Source organism: Schistocerca serialis, chromosome 6, assembly GCF_023864345.2.
Source record: "Schistocerca serialis cubense isolate TAMUIC-IGC-003099 chromosome 6, iqSchSeri2.2, whole genome shotgun sequence".
Lineage (NCBI taxonomy): Eukaryota > Metazoa > Arthropoda > Insecta > Orthoptera > Acrididae > Schistocerca > Schistocerca serialis.
The window spans coordinates 328,178,517-328,201,550 of NC_064643.1; the positions used below are offsets into that span (position 1 = coordinate 328,178,517).

Below are 23,034 nucleotides of genomic sequence, written 5' to 3' on the forward strand. Positions count from 1 at the left end.
CCTGGGACTGAATAGCCTATTTGACACTATTATTGTTGTCATGTGATCGAAGCTCTAAATGCTCGTTCATGTATAGAAATAAGGTGGTAACCTCTGGGCACTAGCCAGGGCAATACAGAAGGTAGTCAAGCTATTCACAGCCATATTACGCCATAAGATTTTTATAGCAATTCCTCTATCTTTTCAAGTTATGGAAGTTACCTTTCTTTTGGTAGACAAATGTGTATTTGCATAATTATTCATAAGCTTTTAGAATTTTTTATTGTTTAAATATCTTCCTTGTGATTTTTAAGAGTCTGGCAGTCTCATGCTACACAACTATAATAAAAATGAAACTATACAACGAAACAATTTAATTTCCTACACTGTGACAGTATATAGAGCTTTCCTTCCATGTATTACTGCATCTTTATCTTGAAGTGTCGTCTTCCATGATATAGCAGTCTGTTTAGATTACAATCGCCATTACTGTGAAATTCTGGACTGTTGCTTCTAAATTCACTGTTCGGACAAACCTTGTGGTTTTTTCAACTTTTATTGTATTGTGGTTTGTTGTATTGTGGTTTTTCTTAAATGTGGATTTCTTCAATTCTGTAGCTTCTCCTGTACAGGAAGCTGTAAACCTTTTGTATATCTTCAATATTATGAGAAGGAAAGTTGCTACTCACCATATAGCGGAGATGCTGAGTCACAGATAGGCACAACAAAAAGATTTTCAGACTTAAATCTTTCGACCAATGGCCTTTGTTAACACACACACACACACACACACTCACACACACACACACACACACACAAATGCAACTCACACACACAATCTCAGCCTCAGGCAACTGTGGTTTCAGTGAGTTGCGTTTGTTTGTGTGTGTGTGTGTGTGTGTGTGTGTGTGTGTGTGTGTGTGTGTGTGTGTGTGTATTGTTGACACAGGCCATTGGCCGAAAGCTTTAAGTGTGAAAACCTTTTTGTTGTGCCTATCTGCGACTCAGCACCTCCACTATATGGTGAGCAGCAACTTTCCTTCTCATAATATTGTTACATCCCATCCTGGATTTTCCATTGTTTGATTTTATATATCTTCAAACAATGAAAAATCCAGGATGGAATGTAACACTAATACGAAAAGGAAAGTTACCACAGCATATAGCATAGATGCTGAGTTGCAGATAGGCACAACAAAAAGACACACACACACACACACACACACACAAAACTGCAGTCTGAGGCAACTTTTGCAGTAATTTGATTTAATTATCAAGTGATTTTGGATTTAGCAATTGATTTAGTCTCGGCATAGTTCGTGCCAGCAGCCGCGGTTATACGATTGATACAAGTGAATATTATTGGTTAAAACAGTTGTTTATATTTTTGGGGTTAAAATATAGATTTGTAAGGTGAAATGTTAAAATTTATTTATAGCTCTTTTTATGAATCTGTGAAATTTAAAAAATAAACTAGGATTAGATACCCTATTATTTTAAATGTTAATTATATTTACCAGGGTACTATTAGTTAAGGTCTTTAAACCCAAAAAATTTGGTGGTATCTCATTCCATTCAGAGGAACCTACCCCGTGATTGATAATACACTATTTACTCTACTTGATTTATTTGTTTGTATATCTCCGTTATCAGAGAATCTTTTTAGAGTTATAATTCTCAAGATTTATAATTATAAAATATTTCAGGTCAAGGTGCAGCTTATAGTTAAGAGGAGGTGGGTTACAATAGATTTTTGTTTATAACGGATTTGATGGTGAAATACTGTTAATGAAGGTGGATTTCATAATATTTTTATGTATCTTCAATTTTCCACCAATGATAGGAAGCCCTTTATCTGAATATGATTATATTGATCCTACAGTTACAATAAGTTAATACTGCATATGCAATTTGTGGACATTCCGTATCACCCAATTATAAGGCGAGGTCTTTTCCTCGATTTGTCATTCAAAAAATACGGGGTCGTCTTATATTCACAGATTATGCAATTGCTGTTGAGGTAAACATTTTTACATTGTTTAGTAAAGAGATTGTCATACATTTACAGCTGAAGCCGTGGCTATTGAGGTTTCATACAAATTTATTTTGAACAGTCAAAAAGAATAGGGCAAAGCAAACAATGCTTGCATTCAGATAGGCTCACGATTTCCGAATATGCCGAAGTGCTCGATACAGTCAACCTTGCTCAACCAGTCATGTGAAATTTGACTCGTGGCACTAGCACAAAGGAGACATGAGAAACTATGTACTAGCGACTACAACAATTTAATGGTGTGCTTAAAAACTGACAATATTGTAAAACACGGGAGGAAATGTCATTAAATTCTATCAACTTACAGACTTTTCTTGTATTTGAACTGTTTTTTAATAAACGTTCTCATATGTATGGGTACCATATACATACATCTAAGCTGGTTTTTAAGTAAAGGTAACATTCAAAGGTGAAAATCTTCTCATTTATAAACCATTACTTGATTCTGTACCCAAGTCAATATTTTATTTGTCTGTGAGAAACTATAATGATTTGCCACTCGGGTTGCAAATGAGAAATTTGGTTGATGTTCATGTGTTAGAATACCGTGGAAAAACATTGTCAGCTTTTAATCTGCTATGGAGCAAGCGACAATATTCAGATGAAATAAGAAAGAAAATTATTCCAGGATTAAATGTCTAAAAAATGAAATAAATTGCATTAAACTGACTGCAATTGTTATCGCAAAAATAAGTTACAACGGAAAGACCCATTTCTGAGATAGTATCATCAGACATAACTAAACGTCAGGTTGAGGAATGGGACTGAATCATGATTTCGATCTTTTGTTTATGAATTAGTTGCTGCTGTTACATGTGAGCTGTTCCCTAGGAGATACTGATGTCCAAGTTTTACTGCTGCTCATGAACAGCACTACAGAATTTTGGACAGGACACAGGAAACAAGCACGGCTGTGAGCGAGCGGAGATTACTTCATGTTGCCACCCATAGGAAAGTACATTGTGTACTTTGGCTTTTTATGAACATCTACCATGTTTAAACTGCAATTTGCCTGAATCTACTTGCATTTGAAATCGAACTGACTTTAAAATTGAACAAGTACTCAACAATAACATACATTTCTGCAGGATGTGCGAAAAGTGTAGATTGGGGCCAGTGATGTACTTATATGCTTGGTGCAGCAATATTGTCGACACTCACCAGGAAGTATGACGGGACCGATTGGGGGTGTGCCAGCTGCTGGTTCTACACAGCCAATGAGAGAGTGGCAGGTAGACAATATTTTTGGAAGTATTTGTAAAATTCTCATGTCAGTATAGAAGCGAAATTCGCCATGTTTTCAGGAAGGGGGGGGGAAGGAAAGAAAAGGCTGTGTTCTCAGGTCTCATCGGAATCACCTTCCAGAAATCACAACATATTTGGATGAAACAGCCAAATATTTGTGACAATAAAAGATACAAGATTCACAGCTGTTCTGGTGGGATTATGACAATTTTGAAAAATATTGATACCACAGACAACAGTTTAAGTAAACAAAAAAGCCAGTGAAGAGATAGAAACTGTTTACACTAACTTTCTTGTTTATTTTATTTCTCCTTGTAGTATCATAATGTAGACAATCAATAAATGGCATAAGTTTAGAATAGGTGTACGTTAACTGATGAGGCAGAGAAAGTTTTTAACTTTGATCAGTCAGAATACGTTAAAAATAAATGTTCTCAAGGATCCTCTTTAAAAAGGGTGGGGATAGGTCGTCTTATATTCAGGGTCGTCTTATGTTTGGGTAAATATGGTACATTAATCTGTCATTCTATTGAATCTGTCATTCTATTGAATCTGTATGATATGCACTAATTACAGCTTTGAACCATCTAACTGCTAAGCTTCCATGACACCATTCTAATTGTCATGGTAGGCACTATTCCGTGGCACGCCTCGCTTCTCCGAGCCAGTATGTTGCATTATGGAATAACTGCTCAACCAGTGTATGTGGCTCCCAAACAGTTAACTATCCTAAACAAAATAACTTATAAAAAATACTTTCACTCTGATGATCATCGTTCATCAGTTAGGTAGATGTTCGCTAACACAGTGCTGTACCAAAGGTGACATTTTACGCCACAAGCTGTCAATAATGTTATTTCATTTCATAGTAATTTGCAAATGAAAGAAGTTGTTTTCAGTTTGGATCATATTTTATTGGCTTCTATACCTGTAACCTGAAATTCTCAAATGTAACTTTCCAGGTACTGAAGTATCTGTGTACACCACCTGAACCACATAGAGGTGTTGAGTTTTTCACTGAATGCACAAGTTGTAACAAGCAGATACGAGGTCCTGGCTGCTCATTGTGCAAGAGACTAAGTTTTCAATGTGTGATTTGCCGCATCTCAGTGCGAGGTAAGTTTTTCAATTTATTGTATCTTACACTTTTGAAATATTTGTTGTTACTCTGAGCTGGAGACCTTGCACTGTTTAGTCAGAAAATTCAGTTCTGGTGTGAAACTAAATAACGAACTTTTATTAGTTCACCGAACAAAAGTAACATGGTTAGACTTAAAACAAAAAATAATGCAAAAGAGCAGATATATAAAACTGTCCATTGCAACAACACCAAAGATGAATGTTCTAGCAGAGGCATTGATACTAAATGAAATTTCCATCACTCCCACCAGAAACGATGCCTCTCAGCATTTCAGCTTCGTAGTCCAAATCCTTGGATTAGTTGATAATGTCTGGTTCTTGGCAGTGGCTTCATCATCATGTGTGCAAACATTCCTCTCATTGAAATGTGCACCATCGTGATTTCTCCTGAATCAGTTTTTTCTTTGATGAAATGATGTCTGATGTCAATGTGTTTAGCGCGACCTTTGTATCCTCTTGCCCTTGACAGATCAATTGCACCTTTGTTGTCACAAAACAATTTAATCAAGTCTTCTTTTGGGAAAGGGAATATTTCTCTCTGCAACCATTGCAGCCAAAGTGCTTCCTGACATACAGAAGCTAATGCCACATATTCTGCTTCTGTTTTCAAGAGAGCTACCATTGGTTGTTTTCTGCTGTTCCATGAAACTGCTGCACCTTGTGACATAAACAAGAAACCAGTGGTTGATTTGTATCTGCAGTGCCACCAGCCTAGTCAACATCAGTGTATCCTGTGATTCATGGCCCTCATTTTTAGAAAATTATACTTTGAAATATTTATTTTCTTTTATATATTTAATTCCTTTTATATATCATAGAATTCTGTTTACTGCTTGCCAGTGGGGTATTCTGGGGTTAGTATTAAACTGACTCACCATTACAATTGCTTATGCTAGATCTTGCCTAGCACTTATCTTCTCTGTATGGGGCATTCTTTATGGCATTTTTTTCTCTCCCTGTCTTTGTGGTCATTTAGTGAGCTCATACTTGACTGTTATCCAGTGGCATGGATACTGGATGGCAATCTTCCGTGTAAAATCAAATGTGTATAATGGGTCTGGTCGATCCATAAAAGTCAATGTTTGCAGCCTCGATAGTCAGATTCTTAGACAATTAGCTACATCTCTGAGGTCTTTTAGTTTAAAATGTTCCTTTAACTTCCCTTTAAATGCAGTTTTTTGTTGCAAAAAATTAGCAAGTCATCTACATAAACTGCTACAATGAATATATTTCATTTTTGTAGTAAACACAAGTGTCAGCTGTGGATGTACCAAAATTCAGACTTAGTACAGCTTTGTCCATTTTAATGTTCCAACAGCAACTTCCCTGTTAAGTCTGTAGACTGCTTCCTTAAGTCTTTTAATGCCTTCCTCTTTAACTGTCTTTGTCATGTAGTGAACTGTAGGAATTTTAACATAAATTTCTTCTTTTGAGTTACCTTGCAAAAAAGCTCTCACTATGTCACAATGGGCAATGTCAAAATCATATTTGGCAACTAGATTAAATAAATAACAGTGAATTGTTTCATATCACTGGCACATAAGCTCTGTCATAATCCAAACCTCTGACTTATGCATGTCCCATAACTTTCAGATGAGTTTTACGATAGATTATTTGTCCTTGTAAGTCTCCCTTTATCTTAAAGATCTGCTTGAGATTGATATCTTTTTTTTGCCTGGAGGCAGACTTGCTAATTCCCAAGGTTGATTTTCTGCTTGTGACTTTAATTCTTCCTGAATTTCTTCAATCCATTTCTGTGAGACCCTAGACTGCAATGCTTTTTCCAAAGTTGATGGTTCTGATTTGTGTGAATCTTTAGTGTGATAGGACACGCATTCATCCATCTTCTTCGGTCTTGCTTTTTGGGAAGATCTTCTGAGTACTTATTTTGGTGGTTCATAGTCTTCGTTTATTTTGACTGAGTCTTCTGAAATGCTGTTATCTGCTGTGGCAGTCCTTGAATCGTCTTGTGCCTCAACTGAGCCTAATTCTTCTGAAACGCTACTATATGGCATGGTGTCCCTTGAATCGTTATGTGCCTCAGTGTTCTTCTCCTTAGTTGTGAACAGAATAAATATCTGGTTTGGTTCCTGCAAATGATCAGGATCAGATATTCCTGGCTCGTCATTTCTCTTTTGAATTGTTTCTTCTTTAAAAATTACATCTCTTGCTTTTATAAGTCTTTGATGAACAGGACTGAACAACCGGTATTCCTTACTGTCTTCGCAGTATCCAAAAAGTATGCACTGATCATAGTTCTTGTCCTATTTGTGCCAATTGGCTTTTCGTGTGTGAATATACACCTTACTGTTGAATAATATCAGATGTCAGAGGTCAGGTTTCTTCCCTGAGAAAGCTTCCTTTGGTGTTATATTGTTCAGAGCTTTTGTTGGTGGTCTATTAATAGGATAAACTGTGGTGAAGACCGATTCTCCCAAAAATTTTGTACATAATTTCACATCAGATAACGCACATCTTACCTTCCCCATGTTCATTCTATTGTATTATTCTGCTGCACCATTTTGTTCTTTAGTGTGGGGAAGTGTGGTCACCCCTAAAGAATTCCATCAACCGTTCGTTTACATATTCCTTTCGATTATCAGCTTATAATGTACAAAGTCTTTCACCTGTCTGATTTTCTACAAATTTCTTAAAATTGCGAATAATATCAGATACTTGGTATTTATTACTCTCGAAAAATCATCAATCAGAGTTAGAAAATATTTAGCTCCCTCAACTGATGATGTTTGCATGGGACCACACAAATCTGAATGTACCAACTCCAAAATCCTTTGAGCTCTAAAAGTGTAATGTGGGAAGGAAAATATAGTTTGCTTACTTTCTAGGCACATAATGCACAGAGTACTGATGGCTCTTTTGTATATGATGCCATTAACCAAACCTTTTCGTAATTCCTCCATCGCATCTGAGTGTAGATCCCTAATCTTCTGTGCCATAGATTTGCACTATTAGACAAGGAAGCAGACATTGCTTCAACACTGTTTATACATTACGTTGATTAATAATACTGTAGCTACCAATTTCTTCTCTGCATCACAAATTTGACAGCCTCTATCATCAAAGAAGACCAAATTGCCCTGTTTCACTATTTTTCTGACAGAAAGTAAATTTGTACTTAACTGAGGGACATGGAGCACAGCATGTCTGTTACCCTAATGTTTGTCATCTCTCTGCCTGCTTTTGGATCCTGTTCCTTTACTGGGTACATTTTAATCATTAGCCATCACCACTTGTGAATTGGGCACTGTTGCTGTGAAATTCAGATCACGTGGGTACTTTGACGTATGTGCTGACGCACCAGAATCCATGTACCAGTCTTTGTGTATAGCTTTAGCTGATGCTGATGTCATTAAGAATGTCTTATAACTATTTTCTTTCAAGGGAGATTTTCCACTTGCCTCATTTTTGCTGCAACATCTCTTTGCTGTGTGTACATGTTTGTTGCAGCTGTAATACCTCAGACCTCTGGGACTTAATATGGGTTGCAGTTGTCTGTTTTTGCTTGAAGAGCGTAATTAAAACTTGAATTGCCATGTGCCTCATCCTTCACTTCCTGTAGTAATTTGTTTTTAGTAGAATTACTCGTTATTGCCATATTGGAATTCTCTAAAGCCATCAGGATTGATTTGTACTCATTAGGCAGCCCTGCTAACAGAATACATCCTACCCATTTGTCTTGAAATTCAAAGCTTAGACCATTTAATTTGTTTGACATTGTAATTATTCTTGACACATGCTCTTCCACAGCTGAACAGTTCTTCAGTCTTGTAGTTAAAAATGTTCTCGACAACCTCTTCTTCGATAAAGTCCCGAGTCTTCATAAATTTGTTTTAACTTATCCCAAGCTTCTTTCGCAGTTGAGGTGTTCTGTAGGTTCCCTGGTAAGATTATTTTAGGCTTTGCAGTACATATCTAAACTTTGTTTCTGATCTCGCCCATTATGGACTGCCACAGTTGTTTGTTTTGTAAATACATTTTCATTGCAAAGTGGCATGCATTATAGTTTTCTCTTCCCTTTAGTTTTTCAGTTAATGGCAACAGTTTAGCCGTGCTCAAACTCATGATGTCAGCATTATGTATTTGTGTCTGATGCAATAGAGACACGTGTAGTTTTTGCTTGCTTCAAGTAAACCATAGTTTTCCATAATATCACCAAACTATGTGGTCTGGACCTGTAACCTTTTGTGGTTCGAGTTTTAAATGAAAACGCATTTCCGGTTTGATACTAAATAACAAACTTTTATTAGTTCACAGAATAAAAGTACCGTAAGATAATTAGACTCAAAATGAAAAATAACGCAAAATGGCACATATATAAATGCATCCTTAACGACAACACTGAAGATGAATGTTCTAGCAGAGGCGTTGATTCATTGATTCTAAATGAAATTTCCAACAGTTTTGAGGTTCTATAAGCAACGTGATCTTTATATACACTGCTGGAAAAAAATAATGCAACACCATCAAGGGCTATATTGAGTGACACCACTGTATAATGTGTGCATACTGAAGGGGTTGTGTCTTTGTGACCTCTGAACAAATTAAGCCATTTGAATGAGGTCACAATGTGGGTCTGCGGAAAGCTGGATGGACATGTCAGTGGGTTGCTGCATATGTTGGGCACAGTGTATCTGTGTTGTGTTGCTGCTTTCAGCAGTGGTCTGTGGAATGTTGCTGCACTTGAAGACCACGTTCTGAATGTGTGAGTAGTAGAGACATTCATCAAGATCAGCACATTGTGCAAGGAGTGATGGCTAGCCGCATGTAATCTAGGGAAGAAATCTGGACACATGTTGCAGCTGCTGTGTCACCAAGGATCATTGGGATCTGTCTGCCTGCAGCAGGGTTAAGATCACGTGTACCTTCACCAGGCTACCGCAGACACCATGACACCACCAAGCATGCCACTCTGGTGTTGTGAAAGAGTCGACTGAAGAGTGGAATGGCACCCTCTTGTCTTCAGTGATAAGAGTAGATTTTGTCTAAATGTGTGTGATGGATGTACACATGTGTGCATTCCTCCACGACACACGGGTCCCAGCCCGAGCTTGATAATGTGGAGTCCATCACTGTGACGTGTGTTTCATTCTGTCTGAATTTGTTATCGTACACTCCTACAGTAATGAACAATCTGTCACATCACATGTCAATAAAATATTCTTGTCCATGAGGATGCTGCATTCTTTTTTCCTGGCAGTGACATTAGTCTGTAGGGTTTCATTCATGCAGTCATTTAGTAATTCATACATCATGCTCTTTAAATTCCACTGGGCAAGGGAGCCATCAGGAACTTGAAGTGAGTCAAGCTATACATTAACATGTAAAAACAGCCATTCTAGGCAGCTACTGTAAACATATTACCAACAAGTAATGGCTAGTGCTAATATACTCAAACTGATATATACAAGAATTATTTAATAAATGTACATGTATATTAGGAGAAAAGTAGTTACCTTGAAAAAGTTGCTGCTTCTCCTCTTATGCTACTTGGTTGCTGGTTTAATGTAATTGTTCAAGCTAAGTTTTTATATTATGTATTTCACACGGAATACTATCAGGTGTCCGTATACTGACAAAGTCAAAACTTGTTTAATATGAACACTACAACTGTGCAGAACTTAAATGCCTAAGTCTGAATATTGTGATAAATTATACGAATGGCTAATGATATCAGTCTGAACCCTAAATAAATATGTTGAGCCTATATGGAAATTACCTCACACAGGCTCCTCAAGACTAGTTATTGCAAAGTAAACAAAGATATTACATTTGGTTTGTTACATGACATTGCAGCAGTTTGCAAAAATTTTTCATCTAGAAATGATATTTGGAATACAAACATATTTTGTAGAGAATGAGTGATTGTGTAATCTTAAATACAATTTCTATTAAGGATTTGTAGTACTTTGTGTATTGCCAAAAGCAATGGTAATTAGTAAAAGAAGCTACTTTGATTTCATAGGATATTAACATTTTCTGAGATAAAGCAAAAATGGAAGACAATGAATTCCAAAAGTATAACAGAAAATGAAATATAAAAAGATAAATGAAATGTCATTAAAAATTACCAAACGGCATAATAACCCAAGAACTCCTTTTTATTACATAAGATATGAAAATTTCAAAGAAACAGCATGTAACTGCTCTCATATGGTTCATTTGTCACAGATGGATTGTCATCTACTACTGAACAGGCACCACAAAGGTACAGATTCATTTCAGTGAAAAGTTCTTGTGTAAGTCATTTATGAAGAATGTCATTTTATCTGGTGACGACACAAGGACTAAATAAGAGAACCGATGGTCGGTGATTGGTGACCACGTGGAATTTTGTGCCATAGAGAAAAACATGGAATTTCTTCCCAGCATATACAAAGGCGAAAGCTTCCTTTTCTATCAAGAGTACCTAGTTTGAACAGAAGTCAGCGTTTTGAGGCTGCTCAGAGCCGTCGAGATATCTATGATGCAATACTGCCCCGAACCCGTACTCTGAAACATCCGTCACAAGGACCAAGTGGAGACCTGGTTAGTATGTCACTAAGCAGGGCGCAGACTGCAACATGGTCTTAAGGATGGAAAATGAGGTTCCACAAGCAGGTAACCAACAAAACCAAGTCCTTTTGTGCAGCAATGCATGTAACGGCTGCACATATGTCACTGCCCCAAGCAAAAATTTGTGGTAGTAGGTGACTTTGTTTAGAAAAACCTGAAGTTATTGGACTGACATAGTGTGTGGAAGTGATACAATAGTAGAGACTGTTGATGCAGGGGTTTGAGATTTTCATGAGAAACTTCATACTGATAAGCTTATCTGGGCGTGGCAGGAAGTAAGCCCGCTCAGTAGCGCAATGGCGGCACCGGAAGCATTGAGATTTTCATGAGAAACTTCATACTGATAAGCTTATCTGGGCGTGGCAGGAAGTAAGCCCGCTCAGTAGTGCAATGGCGGCACCGGAAGCAGACTTTTCCAGCGGATCGCGCTTAGTTAAAACTCTAGCGCGATCCGCCAGGCGCCTCGTGCAGCGACTAAGTCCGTTTCAAGGTCACCCGCGTTCTACAGCGTTATGCAATAGATGCACACAGCCATTGAAACTATAGGAGGTTACAAAAATTGACATTTTTTAAATTTACACTTCACCCCAGTCACCTGGAAGGCAGAAAATAAAATACAGACATTATGTAAATGTTCCTCAGTGGAGGCACTGGAAACTACAGTGTCCCCCAAATAGTTTGGACAACATGGTGCAGACACTAATATTTGTTCCAAAAAAGTTGAAAAATAGTGGGAACACTGGCTACTGCAGAAGGCAATTGCAAGTATTGGTGCAGTTCAAAACTGTTATTGACAACTAGCATACACTATAACTCTGTATCTAAAGGGAGTTGTGAATAGGCATCCAACGAGTCAATTTTTTAGAAGTATTGACTACCTGATAATTTTGCAAAGAGTTCATCTGGACATATCAGATATGTATCCGCTATAGATTATGCATTCACAGAAATTTTAAAATTACCTCAGATGCATAACCGGCCCAACAGTTTCTTTATTATAACTAAGGGGGTGGACCACTCACATATTGCAATAGACCAAACAGTACTGGATTCCGCGAGGTGATTTAATTCATCTTTGACTTGTTTCCCGAGTGCCACTGGAACTAGACAAGCCCAGAAAAAAGAGGCTGAGCAGAAGGTTTCATGATAACGTGCACTTTAAAATTGCTGACACACCCCAATCCAGAAGTTAATAAAGAGGAAATCCCAAAACATAATGCATCTAGCTCTGTACTTGGCCTTGTTCAGGCACTAAATTCACTTCATCTGAAATGGTAAAACCAAACAACTTAAAAGCATATGATCCAAAAATATTCTCCATGCATGTGTTATCTACAACAAGAAAGTTGAGTGATCAAACTACTAACTTGTAGGCCACTGGGGTGGAGAATTGGCCAAGAAGAAGAATACTCTCTTCATTGTAATTTACTAATTTTCATGATACAGGGAGAAGCAGTGGGGAGCCCAAGTCCATGTGAGTTTGTGAGTTTAAGAAGGTTACCGCAGCTCTTGTATCCACTTGCATATACAGAACTTGAAGAAAATCTGTAACATCAATGAAAAGCTTGCTTGGTGCAATGGAAATAGCCAACATAATGTTTACGTCCATATCCCCATAGGGATCGTTGTGCTGAATTTTTGCAGTACAAATGGAAACAATGTGACCTTTTTTGTTGCAATTGTGATAGGTAGCCCAGCGTTTTGGGCAGTATGGATGCTCGTGGTTAATGAAACAATAAGGGCCGGACCAGAGTGTGGAACACATTGTTGCTGTTTACTGGCCCGTTTTCTTTGTTGGTGCAGTTGCTGCTGGGAGCGAGACCAGCCACCTTGATGCTGTGATCGTGTGCAGATCACCAAGACCATGTCTTCTCCCTGCAAACTATCTGAAGCTTGCTGTGGAGGAGAGGGTGGGATTGCTGATACATCACACTGTGACTCAATTTGGTTATCCGCAGCTCGTGACGCCTTGAACGATTGTGCAGTAGTTAAAACCTGAGAAAGGGATGGATTTTCACACTCTTGCAGCTCACAATCCGGATCCAAATGAATGATAGCATCTCTCACCATCTGATCTGCATACGGCTCTTATTGCACATCAGACACAAAATGATGATGACGATGTATCCCATGGAGTTCAGCTGCCCATGCTCAACAGGATTGATGTGGTTGCTTCCTACAGTCGTAAAACTCAACCTGGGATGCAATAACATGGTTGCATTTAAAAAAGTATTTTGAAAGGAGTTCACACATTTGGTCAAACATTAAAGAAGACGGATCCTGCAAAGGGGTGAGCTGCCATAGGACTTGATGCATTGTTAGCAATAGGGAAGGAACGAGGCATAACATAAAATAGCATCAGTAACTCCAAAAACTTTCAAGTGTTGTCGCAGATGTTTCTTGTATGTGTCCCGTTCCATTGTATGGTTGTATGTATAAAAGGGAATTGGGTGAACCATGGTGGCCGCAGAGGGCAAAGCAGCAGGTAATACAGATTGAGGAGCATGCTGACTAGACGAAACAGAAGCCAATGATTGAAGTACCTGAGTTTGATTGTCCAGCACTTGTGATTGGTGGTACAGTGGTGCGGCAAATGATTCTTGCTGTTCAACCAAGTGTCCTCCGTAATGCCATCAGCCATTGGAAAAGTAGAAATTTGCATCAATCATTTTGTAATTAGGTATAAGTACAACACGACCAGTAGACTGAACACAACTTTTTTCACTGAAGTATTAACAACTTGAACACAGTATTTAAGTACCATTAGGGAGGAACCAATTACGTATGCAAAGAACTGTAGCAACACACTTAGTTTTAGTAGCTTTAAATAGGCTGGGGCCAGTGGTGGGCTCTGTGGTGATTTCTCTCTCTCTCTCTCTCTCTCTCTCTCTCTCTCTCTCTCTCACACACACACACACACACACACACACACAGAAATACAAACCTGATGCGCCCTCTGCAGGAGACATAGCACTGCCACAAGCATGACCTTTTGAAGGTATGTGCACGCGTCACTACAGTCATCAGTTCGTAGTGTCCTCTCCCCCACCTCCTTGTTTTTTCTCTCTTCATATTCCCCCACTGCCTCCCCCTTCATTTTCTAGGCCTAGAAACTGCAATTTTCAGTTAGCAGTGCTCAAGTTATTTATATGCACTTTCTCCTCTACTTCCCAGACCACTCACATTTTTCAAGACTTAGGTTGTGTCTTACGTCTCATGGGGATACTGGAGCATGTGAGGGGGGAGGCTGATTATGTTCTGATAGCATATATACAGTAATATAATATAATAAAACCAATACGTAAATCATACAGTATCTACAAAGCATATTGTTAAAAAAAATTCTTGTAGAAGTGTATAAACACTTACTACATAAAAATCAGTGTAGTTTTCAAATGTTAAACAACTCCTCTAAAAGATACTTGTAATTTTAAATAAAATTAAAACAAAGGTACAATCTGGTTTTCAGATAACTAGGTAGATTGCAATTATTTGCATGACTTATCTATGTTTTATAGTCAATGAGTTTAATTCTGTACTGCGGATCCATGATGTATTTAACTCATCATGTAAATGTAAACAAGTGCACAAATGCACACTGGTATGAAATTCAACATCTAACAAGTGTCAATGGAGGGCTTTATGTGTATGGACACCCCTAGTTACACAAGGTGCTTTTTAACTATATCGCTTTTGTTTCTGACAAACCAGATTCTTTAAATTTTTAACAAACCTATGTGGAATGTGCCACATGCTGTCCATTATAATGTCAACATGGCATATGTGATAGTTGTAATGGAATAGGACATATAACAACAAGTTTTTTAAAGGTATGTATGAAAACATAAACTTCCTATTATCTCATTTGTAATGATAAATATAAATAATGATTGTATACGTACTCTACGTAAATGCGTCACTTTACAGATCGGAGGATGACAGTCTTAACTGTTGAAACTGGTCATCAGGAATTAATAGTATTGAATGCAATCTTGGCTGTAAAATTTTCTTCATATCTCAAATTCACAGCAAAAATATAGACAGACGTACAATGTAAGGCAGGTAAGGAGCTGCTAGATAGTTTGAGAAAACTCAGATTCTGTTTCGATCTTTCATTCACACATTGAGTTTACCAAAAAAAGAGCGTGTGCTGTTAAACAGGAAATTGAGAGTCTTTGTGAACACCTCATTGTAAAACTTGTCCTGTGCTCCCTGATGTACAGAGTTACTCAACCCTGCCTATTGAAGGAGCCCAAAGCTAAGCAGCTTCAAATGTGTGTAGGTTTCAGTAGTTATGCAGAGCTGAAGAGGCTTGAACTGGATAAACTAGCGAGAGCTGCATCTGATTAGCCTTTGGACTGAAGACCACAACAACAATCCTTGACCAATGTCAGCTTGTGTGCCCTCTGTAATAACATTGTCAATAGGGCATTAATTCATTAATTCCTGATCTTTTTTCCTTCCTTTGTTCCTCTTTCAGCTGTTGGTAAGTAGGTGCGCTTCTTCTGTTTTAGTATAAGTATGACATTTAATTCACTGGAGGTTGATGCATTGGCAGTCTGATTGAAGCCAAATGCCATAGACAATTTACTATTATTCACATTTTTTAAAAATAGTTTTCCTAAAGCACTATCATCTTTCTTCTTTAAGATTAGGCGTGCATTTATCAAAAATTACTCTAATAGGAACTGTAATTTTTTTAAGGACATTGTTTCCACATATTTTAGCTTTCAGTTGTATCACATTTTTCATTATTCTTAAGGAAGAGCAGAGCATGTGTACTAGATTTTTCACAGTACTTCTTATTTTCTCTCTGCTTATCACATGAATGATTGAATTGTCCGCTCAAACAATTTTGTAAATGAAATTTTTGTTGAAAGGGAGTTAAGAGTCAGAATAGTGTTGTATCTGTGGTCCTGCATGTACAGATTAAATTTTTCTGCATTACGTAACCTTTGGCACCACTGTCGAACCACAAAATTCTTTGTTGTGGCAAGCAACATTATAAGTGAAGGCATCACAAGTAAAACAGCAAATGTTGTGGTAACAAGCAGAGCACAGAAGTAAATTTAGCATTTAAGTCTGGAAGGACAATATACGCAAGTTGTTATTAAGGCGCTGTTAAGGCACTGTGGAGAAATAGTCCTGTTTCTGGAAAACTGTCACCTGAAATGTTGAGTGGAACAGTAAAATAAGTTTCTCATAATTCGAATAGCATTGTAACGTAGTAGTGTATCACATAGTCGAGAGTGGAATTTTTTGAACATAATTGCAGTTTTTCATACAGTTTTCATTTAACACATATCGAGAGAAATGTTCAAAATTATTAGGAATTGAATTTCGTTCTTTTCTAGGAAATAGTGTGCCACTGTTTGTTTTCATGCAAAGATTTATTGATGAATGATAAGGAGATTTTATGCATTTTATTATGATAAGCAGACATAATTCAGGGCTGTCTAGTACAGTGATATGGCTGATATGAAGAAATGAACTACAGAAGAAAGTAAGACTTGTCACCATTGTTCATTTCAATATCATTTGCCATTAGAAATCATCAAGGTACGCTTTTGTCAAAGGATACTATGGAACGATTTTCATGTTATGTCTCACGGAGTACAAATTTTGATCGATAAATTAAAGAATAATCTGACCCTCAAAGTCAAAAGGGAAGCATTCTAACAGTCATCATAAAATCTGGATCATGACAGAGACAGACTGAATTGTTTTCAAAGGAAGAAAGGCATAAAAATGATGGTTGATATTTAAGTACAGATCTGAGGATGCACAAAATGCATGTCCTTAGCACCCTGTACTAAATATCTGCAAAGGTATGTACAGAGAGATTTTCAGAAGTGATTTTAAATTAAAATTTGGTGTGCCAAGTCGAATGCATGTTCATATTGTGACAGCTTCTTGTGCTGTTGGTCAGTGAACATTCTTCTGACAGAATTTTAAAAAATTGAAACAGAAAGCACATTTCTCCATTCTATGTATAAAGTGGCATACAAAATACTTGGTACTAGTACTAGAAAAATTAAAACAACAGGTGATATTGTGATTTTATGCATCATTCTTCGACAGATAACCTTCTGTTGTCAGGTGAATCTTTCTTCTGTATATTGTCAGCAGTAGTCCTCTTGTTACAAGGCCAGATTGCTGCTCACCATTAAGATGACAGGTTGAGTTGCAGACAGGCACAATGAAAAGACTGTTAAATATTACCTTTCGAACAAAGGCTTCTTCAGAAAAGAGAAGCCTTCACACATTCTTACAAGCAAGCACACCTCAACACACACAACTGCTACCACTGTCCACTTCAGCCAGACAGGAGCTGCAGTCTGGAGGGTGGTTAGGAAGGTGAAGGGATAGCAGCATGCGGATGGGGGAAGAGGACTCAGTGCTGGTTGTCAGAGCACGCAGAGTCTGGAGGTGGCTGGACAGGGGTCACAGGTACAGTGTCAGTAGGCTGTGGAGCTGGAAGAGGAGGGGGAAACACAGGGAACAGAAAGGAGACCAGCAGAGAAGGTGAAAAGACCAGTAGATGCGCCGGCGGGAGCAGTGCACAGTGAGCGTGAGGGGAGGAGAATTGTGAGGAAGTGAAAGGACAGAGGGAGCAGAAAAGTTGGGTGGAGGGTTTGGGAAGAGTAGGTTACCATAGGTTGAGAATGGGATGAATTTTGGAGTGCAGTTCAGCAAAACCGGTGGTGGAGGGGAGGATTCAGATGGCTCAGGTTGTGAAGCAGGCATTGAAATAAAGTATGGTACATACAGCTGCATGTTGTGCCATGAGGTGGTCCACTTTAGATTAGATTAGATTTACTTTCTTCCCAATTGATCTGTAGTGAGGAGGTCCTCCAGGATGTAGAACATGTCAGAAAAACAACAATACATGACAAATATTTACAACTCAAACAAATAAGCTAATGTTCCATTCCACAGGTCCCAAGTGGAATGATCGTCATTTTTTAATGAACACTATATGAAAGAGTCATTTTACAAGTACTAATGCACTGAATTTAAAATAAAAAAGTTTTTTATTTATTTATAAGGTAATAAAGGTGTAATACAACTACTACAATGCAATGAACACATTACTGCACTGAAATTGTACTTATATGTACACACACATCACAAATCAGTTGGTTCTACTGAGAAATTCATCAATGGAGTAGAAGGAGTTGGCCACCAATAAATCCTTTAGGCTTCTCTTAAACTGAATTTCATTGGTTGTTAAGCTTTTTATGGCTGCTGGCAAGTTATTGAAAATGTGTGTTCCTGAATAATGCACACCTTTTTGTACAACACTAAGTGACTTTAAATCCTTGTGAAGATTATTCTTATTTCTAGTATTGATTCCATGAATTGAGCTATTGGTTAGAAAAAGTGATATATTTTTAATGACAAATTTCATTAAAGAATAAATGTATTGGGAAGCAGTGGTTAGTATCCCTAGTTCCCTAAACAGGCTTCTGCAGGATGTTCTTGAGTTCACACAACATATAACTCTTACTGAACGTTTTTGTGCCCAGAAAACTTTAGCTTGGCTTGATGAGTTACCGCAAAAAATAATCCCATATGACATTATAGAATGAAAGTAAGCATAGTATGCCAGCTTTTTCATTTTTATATCCCCTATGTCTGACACAATTCGCATTGCAAATAGAGATTTGTTAAGATAATTCAGTAGTTCTGTGGTGTGTTTTACCCAGTTGAATTTATTATCAAGCTGTAATCCCAAGAATTTAACACCGTCCACTTCTCCTATCTGCTTGTCATCATATGTTCGGCATATACTCGTGGGACACTCCTTACAAGTTCTGAACTGCATGTAGTGTGTTTTTTCAAAGTTTAGTGACAAGGAAGTGGCTGGGAACCACTGATTAATGACCACAAATATCTTATTAAACTACACTTGATTTGCTATTTATTGCAATGTTAGTATCATCGGCAAACAAAATGAACTTGGCATCTGGTAATGTTACTGATGAAAGGTCATTGGTATACACAAGAAAAAGTAAGGGCCCTAAAATGGAACCTTGTGGGACCCCACATGTAATTAGTTCCCAGTTTGCTCTTGGCCACAGTTTGGTGGTGGCCATTCATCCACAACAATGATTACAGCAGAACTGGTATATAACATGGTTGCTTTCACAGGTGGCCCAGCCTCTTATGATGGGGTAGGATAAGTTTGTGACAGGACTGGAATAGTAATTGTAGTGTGGGTGGATTGGGGGATTGGGCGGGTCTTGCACCTGGGTCTTACCCGGGGAAATGATCCATGTGGCAAGGGGTTGGGATTGAGAGTGACATAGGGATGGACAAGGATGTTGTGGATGTTGGGTGGGTGATGGAACACCACATTAGGATGGGTGGGAAGGATCTTGGATATGATGTCCCTTTTTCAGGGCATGATGATATATAATCAAAGCCCTGACAAGGGTGTGGTTCAGTTGTTCCAATATGAGGTGGTATTGGATTATGTAGGCGGCACTCCCTTGTAGCTGGTTCCAGGGGTTGTTGGGGGCATGTGGGGATATGGCATAAGAGATTTGTTTGTGGACTAGGTCAGGGGGATAGTGTCTGTCTGTGAAGGCCTTTGTGGGAACTTCAGAGTACTGGGCAAAGACGTTCCCATCACTGCAGATATGCCATCCCCAGGTGACCAGGCTATATGGGAGGGATTTTTTGGTGCGGAGGGGGCAACAGCTGTCAAAATGCTGGTACTGTTGGTGGTTGGTGGGTTTAATGTGGACAGAGATGTGGATGGAGCCATCAGAGAGGAGGAAGTCAACATCCTGGAAGGAGCCATGCAGGGTTGAGGAGGCCCAAGTGAAGTGTATAGGAGTGAAGGTGTTGAACTCGCAGAGGAATGAGGATAGTGTGCCCTGACCCTGGGTCCAGATCATGAAGATGTCATCGATGAACCTGAACCAGACCAGATATTTGGGTTTTGGGAGGCTAAGGAGTTTCCTGTAGATGCCCATAAACAGTTTGATGTGGGAGGGTGCCTTGCTGGTACTCACGGCTGCGTTTCAGGTTTGTTTTTATGCCTTCCCTTCAGATGAGTGGTAGGGTGTGTATGGGGGCTATAGTTAGTAAAGTGTATGAGGAAAGAGATTGTGGGTTTGGAGTCTGAAGGATGTTGGGGGAGGTAGTGTTCAATAGTGGTAGGACTATGGACGATGCTGGTGTATAGGGAAGTTGCATCAATAGGGACGAGTAGATATCCAGGAGGTTAAGGGGATGAGGATGATGGAAAGTCGATAAATATCTTTGATATGGGAGGCTCTGTTTTGGGCAATAGGTTGGAGGTGTTGGTCAGTGAGAGCCAAAATTCTTTCTGTGGGAGCACAATAACTGACTATAATGGGGCATCCATGATTGTTGGGTTTATGAATTTTGGGGAGCATGTAGAAGGTGTGTGTTTGGGATGTTGTAGAAGTCCTATGACAGATTGCACACCCACCAACAAATTTCTTGTGTGCAAGTTGAAACCAGATGATTTCTGGGATCTTAGTGCATTCTTCCAAGAGTTGCAGAAAAGCTTATACAAAATAATTGAATATGCCTGGTTACAAATTTCATCAGACGACCCTAAAAAGAGAAATGCATACCATCCTACAGTTGTGGGTTTGTCAAAACATTGCAAAGGTATTGAGAGGTGCTGGGAGAATAAATTTACCACCCTCTAATACTTCAGTTTTCCCTATCATGTATGATAAACTTCTGCCAATCAAAAATGCCATGAAGGTAGACTTCCCTAATTCATTAGCATTTCCCATCTGTCAGCCCCTACCAAGTGCATGGTGTATTTGCACATCTGTCAGACAAAAACTACTGATTGAGGACTGAAAATGTGATGCTGAATGTGCATGTTTAGTGGGATTTCAACAGCAGTGGTGCTGAATTTTTCAATACCTCCTGCTTCTGCTTGTGCAATGTGTAATGCAAATAAACATTGTGTGTTTTGTTGCATTTTCTCAAAACTAGCTTTCAGTTACTGCAATGAGTAAGACAGAAGAACCAGTGTGTTTCAGCAGTACAAAATTGCAACAGCACAAATACAATATTTTTCATCCAGAAAATTAAAATAGATATAGATTTTGAAAGATAATGTAACGAATTGTGTAATAACTACTACAAAAATATGCAGAAAGATGTATTACCTTATATATACTGCTTGCATCAAGGAAGCCCAAATAGGAAGGCAGAAAACAGTTTTTTGTTGTCGTCTACAATTTACTGTTAATTACAACATTGTTCAGGTGAACCATACAGTTGTTGTGTTACGAAAGGTGGCCATTTTAGTCTACAAGATCGTCAAGTTCCAAGCAGTTATTCAACAGTTCTTTCACTTCTAAGTTTAACAAGCAGTGTGTGTGAGCAATATTACTTGAATTTCACTATTTTATGCTTTTTTTACACATAGATGAAACCAAATAAGATGTATAGAAATACTGTAGCTGTGACTCCATGAAACAACCTTCGAGATTACTAGCACGCACACAGTTCTGCGTAACAGTGGTACAGTCCATAAGATGCTGATACACATGACAAACAAAAGTATCGAATAAAGGAATTCTGCTACCCATAGCCATTAACAGTCCAGTTATGACAAGCCAAGAGACCACACAAGCAACATAAGAATATAACAGGCAATGGAAACAAAAGCTGCAGAAATAAGTAACATGCTATTACACCCTTAGGGTTTTTAGTTTAAAAATAGCAACTGTATTTAGTAAGTCCATCAGCCTCAGCCTCAATATGTTAAAAATGATGGTGATTCCAGTATTCACAAATGCATTAAAAACTAAAAATGTAAACCTTCTCCACGGGTCCTGGCGGGCCCATCACTACCAACCAACTGCCTTTTTGACCTCTGTCAATGATATCATTGGATGCAGTGAGGGGGGCATGGGGTCATCACACAGCTTCCCTGCCGTTTAGTCAGTTTTCATGAACTTATCTTAAATACTGTGCTCGTTAAATTAACAAATCACAATTTGTTATTGGCTGCCTTTTTCATAGAGAATGCCTTGTTTATGTCATTGTTAATAACATCTAATCATGTACTTTTCTGCCTTAATGAGCATTATTGTTGGTAATTTCTTTCATTTTTATCTCTGGAACTGCTACATGATTATAAGTATTAACATACAAGAACATCCAGCAAAAGTATTTTCTTTTTTTCTTTCAGGATCATCCAATTTCTGTTTGGTTTGCGGTCATGGTGGGCACATGGATCACATGAAACTGTGGTTTGAATCACATAGTGTTTGTCCAACAGGCTGTGGCTGCTCCTGCCTGGCTGAAAGTGCATCTATTTTAGAGACGTAACAGTGGGTAACTTGGACGCATTGAAAGTTATCAGTATTCATTAGGCTGTTTGACAACTGAAACCAAATATCTTAGTACCTGCTGTTCCACAGTCCTTCATATGATAATGAAGGAAAGTGAGCTTCATTTTTGAAATATGTTTACTGTAAATTTTATCACGTGTATGTATGTTGTTGCCTTCCTTCACACAGTAATGAAAGAAAGTGAGCTTCATTTGTTAAATTCTGTTTCTCTGTGCATCTTGTAGTTTATATGTAAGGTCTTTTGTAAATTTTTCCATGTACATAATATTTTAAATTTTCGTTGGCAGGAGCTTTCCTTATTTTGAGTGAAAGAACTGTAAATAAATTACGTAAATGTTTGCACATGGAATCTCTCATGCTCTATATGGTGACTTAATTGTGACTTCTTTTGTGTAACCTACTCGAAGACTGCCTGTTATATAACTCAATTAAAGTGTCTGAAAATTGTAATAGAGAGTTTTCTGAATGCTGTTCCAAAATGTGCTGCCCAAATTAGACATTTTGTGCAAGCAAGAAATGATAAATGGCTTTGCTTTGAGACAGTGATAAATAACCTTCCCTTCTGTTCTTGCACAGTGGCTCCTGACTCCTGACTTTAAAGAGAATCACACAATCTTGCCTTCCTCCCACAAGTTACGAGTTTTGTGGGGAAAAGTACAGACCAATATTGTGGAAGCTTTTATT

The 23,034-nt window shown here is 38.2% G+C and overlaps 1 protein-coding gene across 4 annotated transcripts in view; it reads left to right on the forward strand.

Moving 5' to 3' along the window:
• LOC126483988 (GATOR complex protein WDR59) overlaps nt 1-22,800 on the forward strand; it is a 292,472-nt gene extending 269,672 nt beyond the window's left edge. For all 4 annotated transcript variants that reach the window (XM_050107289.1, XM_050107291.1, XM_050107292.1 and 1 more), the window contains 2 exons: nt 4,240-4,393; nt 22,188-22,800. In XM_050107289.1, the coding sequence (XP_049963246.1) occupies nt 4,240-4,393; nt 22,188-22,327 (294 nt within the window). In that variant the 3' untranslated portion in view covers nt 22,328-22,800. The remainder of the gene's footprint in view (nt 1-4,239; nt 4,394-22,187) is intronic.
• Nucleotides 22,801-23,034: the final 234 nt, after the last annotated feature.